The following is an 8,040-nucleotide window of genomic DNA, read 5'->3' as shown; positions in this document are numbered from 1 at the left end:
TGAGTAAAAGAGCTACTCCATAACAGGTGATGTCCTACGGAATTGGTGAACCAGACCACCAGGAGATTCTTCACAATGTCTACCATAAGCGACCTCCCAGGATTGAGCCATCCCAGGGCTGTTCTATCTAGGATGAAACTAGCTTACCATAAATACGTGGTTCATGATGAAATTCAAGAGAACCTCCCGCTCGGAAATCGAGAATTTGGCAGAGCTGCCATGACGGTTTGCATCAATGTGCACTCTCCAGTCAAAATTACAGCACGGATACAGAAATAACCTACTGGCTGTTATCGACTGCCTTTTCTTTCTTGGTAAATAATCAACCTTCAGTAAAGCTCCAGCGGTGTCCGAGACCCACCAAAAAGAGACTGCTTCTGCTCGGTGTTTTCCCATTTACTGAGGGACAAGTTTAGTAGTACTGTCATCATGATGAACGCCATTTGCTTGCTCCTACAGCATCTTCGAGAAAATACATGATGGTAATGCGGTCACAATAAGCGTACCTTGCACCAGTACAAAAATACCCAATTCACAATTTTTTCATTCGGTCTTGTATTTGGAAGGTTTCTCGAAACTGCAAAGCATAAGCTTGTCTGTTTAAAGTTATAGAGTGGTATCAAACTAATGACTAAAAACCGCTTCTCATGGAACACAGATAAATTGAAGCCTACCAAGAAAACTACTGAGTGCTTGTTGATCTGTTTATCGAGCTTAGCAGTCGGATTGCAAACGTTTCGTGTCGAACCGAGGTGACATATTCAGTGCAAAGCTGATGATGTCTCCTCAAGCCAAACATGCCTCCGCGATTGAGGATGAAAGGCCGAAACGTTCGGTGAACTGACCAACAATCAAACAGCGCAGCTGGGTTTTCTATATTCTGCAACGTCGCCAACAGACCACTGTGCAATAATCAGGAACGGTTAACCCTTCCAAATCCTTCTTATAAAGGACTGGTAATCCTTAGATAACACGAGAATAAATCGTAAAGCAGTCTTCATTTTTGTCAGGTTTGAAAGATTTCCAGCAAAATATTTACAGAAGGACGTAAATTTACGGAAAGTCAGCCAGAGTTATTTGCTTCTGTGTGCTTAGGGTCAAGGTGGCATGTGGCCAAAGTAATCGCCCAGCTCTGTAGGTGGTTTGGTTAAATTGGCCACGTTGTATGTGAATAGGGGTTGAGACAGCCAGGATTCCGGGTCACTGGGTTGGGCGCTATTTGCAGAAAGACGAACTTCGAAATCTAGGTTATTTTGCTGATGGTGGTGACGGGCTTTCATCAAGGGTGCTCTACCTGATTGTGCGTCCAAGCGTTTTTCCGCATTGGTGATAGTTGTGGGAAACTGATGCTCTGATGAATGTGTTGATCTTGTTGTAGCAGATGGTGACTGTGAACCTTCAACGGTCACAGTTCTCCCTGTTTCAGCAACGGATGGACCGAATGTATTAGTCCCCTCAACTTTATTCAAAGCAAGGAAGGAATCACTATGGAATGATGCAACAGACTGTGACTCTTCCACACAACTGCTCGCTACTCGTGACCTTGTCTTGTTCTGTAACACGTTCTGTTGAAATGAGTACGACGTTACTGAGGTAGGGCAGAATACATCGGCACCATGAAATCGCTTCTTATCATAATTCTCACTTGCTTCTGAATCACGGTTTCCTAGAACGGTTGATGGTGCACTTGTGTTAACTGAAGGACTGGCGTCAGATGCAAACGATGGGAAGTGGGATGAATGAGATAGAACCGTGTTGTTCAACGGCGATATTAAGCACGCTGCTGCCGCGGCCATACGAGCCGAATGAAGTATATCTGGAGTATATTGACTGACATAACTAGATGACGCCGTGGGTTGTTGGTAGGTATTGAATGGTCTGGGTGCAACTGGAGTATGTCTGCCATTCGACAAGGCGTAGTTAGCACCTGCATTTTGCAAGTCGGCAGCAGTGTTTGAAGTACCGTAGTCGCGTAGAGTGGATAGCACGGGGTTGGTGTAGGGTTCTTGATAACCTCCACGAGTTGCGCCTGCCCAGGCTGTAGTGTTCAGTGGGTTATTGGTGGCTTCATTACTTACACTGATGAGGTTCGATTGAGAAAATCGATGGGTCGCTGGCGAAGTCAGTTGGTTGGGTAAAAGCAATGTCGGGTAGGAACCAAGGGACTGTGTTAATCCGGAACGCGGAAGTTGTTCGCTCAATCCAGAATTACCTGGTATCAATAAAGAAGCCAGAGCATGTTGGTCTGAAGCACCAAATGATTCAGCCGATGGAGGAGTCCCGCAGGATGGTGGTTGCATTGCTTGTGCCAAACCAGCAAAATCAAACTTGTAGGCATAACGCTTGCCATTAATCTGAAAGGTAACGAATAACAAATGAGCATTTTTTTCCACAGCATCAGAATGTTTTCGGTGAAAACGCAAAGCTGTTCGTCACTTGATCGGCTGTCCTAAACAGTGTGGTGCACACAAGTTAGCGACAGAGAACAGTGTCCCCAAATATTAAACTAATCTGGTCGCGTACTGGGCCCAGGCATGGACATTTATCCTGCCAAATATTTAGCTAATGGGATCTTGAGGAACAAGCTAAATATAAGCAGTTTTGAGTAGAGTATCAGTCAGATAATTCCCCGGTTCTCATTAATGCCTACATGCACTAACTAGCTATCTGACACACGCTTATTAAACGTCAGAGAGTAACGCATATCCAATGCAAGAATACATATGGAGCTAATGACCGCGTGACGGGTTTCGCACTCGAAACTACGGGTGCTTGGTGATTGATACGAATGACCATTTTGTTTGTACGACAGGTGCTACTTCGTAAAAATGATAACTAGCAAAATTCATGAAATGAAAATTCACGAAAACAGAATGATGACGTCATTAGCAAAATAATGGTTCATCTGTACCACTCTTTATGTGCATAGCTGCGTTACCGCCCAAAGGAGTTGAGATAATGCCAAGTTGCCCAAGCCTAGACGGGAGCAGCTGAGATGCAGAAGTTGAATCCAAACGACGGACCTTCCGGTCAGTAAGTTCAAGCCTTAAGCCTCGAGCGAAACAAAATAACAGCCCTCAGCCGTGTTAGCAAATATAGCCAATAAAAAGAGTTAAAATCTGGGGGCCTAGCTTCGTAAGGGACAGTAAACCCCGATGTTTCTCCATGAGTAGAAGTGTAGTCATCTATTCTAGTTACGTTCATTTATTTTCCCGAAAGGAAGAGCAACATACATTATTGCCTCCTGGTGGTCGTTGAGACAAATATGGCTAAATTTGGTGTTTTGTACAGGCAACACTTCAGTATACCCGGTAGGATGTTAGAGAAGCAGAGAAGCTTGAAGGGTGTTCACTACCTGATTTCACCTCCGAAAGGTTTTACTATTCACTCATTTCAGTATCGAACGCTGACCGATCCTTGTTCCCAAGTGAAAAATAATGCGGGAAGTTACCGAGAACCTGAATGGTCTCCGATTCTTCATGACGCCTTGGGAAAACTACCGTAACGTATTGTCTTCAACAAAAAGGTCACGAAACGTGAGAACACCTGGTTTCAGAAACTGTAGAGTGAATATCTCTCACCGTTGTTCAGAGCAAAAAAGGTGTTTCACTTTGGCAACTCCAACGGTAGCTAGGAAATTAGAAGAGAAGTGTATGGGAATTTTTATACGCTCAGTTTACCACATCCCCTTTCATAAAATGCCACGTGTGATTTGACAAATAGTAGACAAAAAGCTGACTGAAACCTGACAGTAACCTTACTTTGGACATGATATTCTTGTCATAGTAGTAGCGCAGAGCTCGACTCAGTTTGTCGTAATTCATATTTGGTTTAGATTTTCTTTCTCCCCAGCGTCTTGCGACTTCGTCGGGATCGACAAGTTTGAATTCCCCATTAGTTCCTTCCCACGTAATGCATGCGATATTTCGCGAATCAGACAGCAGTTCGAGCAGGAATTGCCACAGCTGGATTTGGCCTGAACCTGCAGTAAAGAAGCGGATATTTTTAGAGTGAAACGTTTTTGAATGGATAACTAAAAAATAAGAATGACTAATTTTTTGGCACGGTGTAACTAGGCCCATTCAAAAACATACCATCTGGGCCAAACACTTGCCGACAGTAAATTAGAATATCGTGGCTTTAAGCTAAACGATTTTGGTGGGCACTTAGTTTGAAACATAACACGCGGATGTCGATGCTATCCGACAGACTCACTGTTTCAGCACGTAACTCTGCAGTTAATATTGTTTAACCTCATTGTTGCTTCCATCCATTTTTATAGAACGACCGTCAGTTTCTTTCGAATGTTACCCTTCAAGTGAACAATAAGGGTTCCTCTATGCGAACACCTCCATTAAGCACAGGGTCAGTGAGCACCTCATTTGACTAAGTGGACTGTTTAAATCGCATCTCAAAATTCCGCTTGAAGAAGGCCATTCATTTGATGGATGGCAGGCTAATTAATTCTACGAGAAAGTTTGTCCGCATATATAGTACACAAGGTAGGTCAAATTAGGCGCATATCATTGACTGAGCTTTAAACGTCACCTTAACCTTATCGTCAACAAACACAGAAGTACATCTGGTCTATAAGTCAGATCGAATGAGCTTCGCATTTGAAGCTGCCTGGAGGTACTGGAAGGTGAGGTAACTTATGCAGATATCATGAAAAGCGTTGAACTCTATGTTTCCGAGTGCCCGTCAAAAGCAGACCACTGTTCACAAATAGACCTAATATGGCTTTATCTTAGGGCTCAACACATCTTAGTTCATCTAGAAACGGGCGTGAAAAATGACATCAAATACTGTCCCTAAATGTTGTACCAAAGAGATAGAGATTATCACAATATCTACTGAACATAAGTGATGGGCCGAACAAGGCCGACGTTCCTTTACGAAGTGAAGCTAAGTATGGTTTGGGTGCACCTGCGGGCGCTTACTCTCCACAGGGTCCATAACTCCGTGAAACAAACAGTACTGGTGAGAATGCCTGACTGAAGGACTGAAAGAAAATACCCAGAAACAAATGACTACACAAAATACACGCAGTACTCTAGTACACTTGAGAAATTCATCTCGTCTTGTTGAGTTTGTCACTTGGAGAAAGCAGTTGAGGAGCGTGAAACCTGGAAACTTTAATAGCATTTAAAATGGGCTTCAAGAATAAGTAAGGCACAGTTAGCTGGGACAGGATCACAACTTCATCGAAAAATTAAAAGTTGAGTACCTTTTCAAACCCGCTTTTTCTGAAAGCACATTGCAACGGCATATTAGGGTTATTCTCCGTATTACTTATCGTTTCCCAGACAAGTTTTGTGAGGTTCACATGCCTAACTGCCATGCTGCGCTACTTTCGTTCCGATGTAAAATGGGTTATCCAGTCAGCAAGTTCTGTGACGTTGTTATCGATGTCTCACCAGCGGAGTCTGCACCATGCCGAGACTACAGCTTCCTGACTTGTCCCAGAGTGAATGTTGGGCAAGGGCAACCTGCTTGTGATTTTCACCCACCCTCGACTTCCGTCTCTACGATGCGGGCAAGTAGAGTTAATTCACGGTGGGCAACTTATGACCTCTCTATTTGACAAACAATCATTGAGTGAGGCGGTTTCCGCATGAATCCACACGTGTCGCTGTGATAGTGGGATTGCTGGCCGTATTCAAATCAGTACTTCGTTTGGTATGCAAAACAGTTCAGTGATATGTAAGCCGAAAAAGCACTGAAAAAATTTCATTAATGTCGCCAATAATGAGGGGTGAAAGCTCCTGTTTAAGGTTCGAATTGGGGGGTTAGGTGGAGCTTTTATGCATCACAACAGAACTGAACCAACCGAAGGTCGGATCTCCAGCTGGTTTCACTCCGGCTGTACTCATTTCTGACAGAAATTCTTCTCTCAAAAACAACTATTCAAATATTCAGTTCCGCTCATGCTGCTGCAAAATGTATTAAGCAGAGTTTTAATGTTTGGTAGGTCAAAAGATCCACATTTAACGGGTGAATTCCCTATTCTGTCACTGAAAGACGGAAGTTGATTGCAAACTCACACTGTGGTCGCCACTGTCCTGCAGTATTTGCTGGCGAATGCTTCGAGTAGGCGGATGAGTAATCAAAGCCAGATAGAAGAGAAATTGCTCCGGTGACCTCAGATGTTTTAGAAAGCTTGCTACCATACTTGGCCGGGAGTTCGTCTAACAAGGGATGCTTGGGATATCGTAGCTCATTAGTTGAATACACTGGTTTTGAGAAGTTTGTCACCTGGTGCAGTCTGTTGTTGTCTGGCAAAGGATCCGGTCTGATACGGGAATCACTTGAGGATTCTGCAGCCTGGGGTAAGTTACTCGCGAATCGTTTTCGTTTGCATCTGCTTTCAATGCTTTTAGAGCATCGACTAGTTTGTGAGCGTATTTTGGGTGTACAGTTATCGTATGTGTCTGAAAACATGTGCCCTCCATGATTGGCACGTGTTACATTGAAGTTGGTATCATTTGCGGCAGACGGACCCTGCCGAGTTGACCCCATTATGTAGTTCGTGCTGGACCCGGCGCGTGTAGACAGTCCGAATGCATATGTACTAGCCGAAGAGGCGCTTCGAAATGTGTCAGACGTTGGTCCGGGAAATGACGTAAATTGCCCTTCGGGTGGGGTTGTGTTGTGAATGCTGGGGAATCCTCTGATGGAGCATAAGGGTAGCGTGGTTTTAGATGCGACTTCGTCTGACCTCAGACTGGATCTTCCCGTCATCATGGCCAATTCGTTGCTCAAACCAAGTCCGGCAAAAGTATCTGCTATTTGGGAGTGATTAGATGTCATTGCTGACCAGGCATTGCCTGGACCGAATCCTCTCATCAAAGGACCTGTACCATCGTATGAAGAAGGAGAATGACCATCCTGATTGGCTTGAGATTCGGGCAGACAAGAATGACCAGCTGATAGTTGCGGCGACATGAGAGACGAGTTCACCGATTCAAAGAATGGGGGGAACATACTTGAAGAAGACGACCCGTGAGATTCAGCATTTTGTACCGAGGTCGAAGACAAGTAGGTTTGTTCCATAGAGTACGGATAGAGTGACGGTAAGGACTCAGTACATGGGAAGGATAGTAGACCGCAACTCATAAACTCTTGAAGAGCTCCTGAACCCGCTGTGTAGCTTGAACCCATAATTGTACTCGCGTTTCGCTGCTTTTCACACAGCTCTCCAGGCGCAGTAAAGTTGAACATCCTATTTGACATTGGCCAGCCTGAATTGTGTCCAATCGACAAGGTGCTTTGAGTTTCAGGAATGTTCATCACTGTGGACTGATGAGCTGTAAAGTGAAAATACGTGGGACCACTTGCAAAATGCTCACTAATACATGTGCAAAAGCCTTCTTATTAAATGCATGGAGATGTGTAGACCTGCACGTTGTTTCTGGTAAGGTTAATAATTGACACTCAAGTATGTGATGCAACGTAGTTTATAAAAGTTAAATCAGTCGGGATCATATGTCTAAATGAAAGTGAAGTCAATACAAACGGGACGATGCCGAAAACAGCGGGATGTCCAATAATTGGTTCCCATTTTATAGAACAAGGTGCCCATTTCAAAAATTTCTCCTGGTAATCTGGCTTTGGAAGTAGCTACTAGAAACTTGGAAAAATTCCAGTGTCATCCAAGTGTAGATTTAGTGGTACATTAGTGAATCTGGTAAGTCCTCGCACACTATGTTCGACTGTAAACATGTGGTACCCTTACTTCAGAACTTTACAACGTTAAAATAAAAGCGTTGTGAATGTCTATTAGCAAAGGAAAGGAGACAATTTCAGCTGCCCCACCATGCCGGCTGGTTACTTTATGAGGGGCACTTTTGTTCAGATAACGCATGCTTTCTAATCGCAAGCACTACCTCAAGGAACTTGATAGGTAACGGGTGCTTTCCAGGTGGACAAAGTTATAGTAATTGGCTTATGAAATCCGACATTTCTAAGTTGCCGTTATCTTAACGACCTGTATGGCTGTCCTTGGCGCTTTGACTTATCTGACGGTCGTTATTGGTGGAG

General features: G+C 44.0%; 1 protein-coding gene across 1 annotated transcript; it reads right to left on the bottom strand.

Moving 5' to 3' along the window:
• Positions 1 to 1,097: 1,097 nt before the first annotated feature.
• T265_07743 (hypothetical protein) lies at positions 1,098 to 7,221 on the bottom strand (the record flags this gene model as incomplete). Its single annotated transcript, XM_009173342.1, has 3 exons — positions 1,098 to 2,354; positions 3,762 to 4,033; positions 6,045 to 7,221. 3 exons carry the CDS (start codon positions 7,219 to 7,221, stop codon positions 1,098 to 1,100), a joined length of 2,706 nt encoding a protein of 901 aa, XP_009171606.1.
• Between the last annotated feature and the right edge of the window lie 819 nt (positions 7,222 to 8,040).

Source organism: Opisthorchis viverrini, assembly GCF_000715545.1.
Source record: "Opisthorchis viverrini unplaced genomic scaffold opera_v5_181, whole genome shotgun sequence".
Classification (NCBI taxonomy): domain Eukaryota; kingdom Metazoa; phylum Platyhelminthes; class Trematoda; order Opisthorchiida; family Opisthorchiidae; genus Opisthorchis; species Opisthorchis viverrini.
The sequence above is the reverse complement of the archived record's forward strand: the minus strand, read 5'-3'. Positions and strand labels throughout refer to the sequence as shown.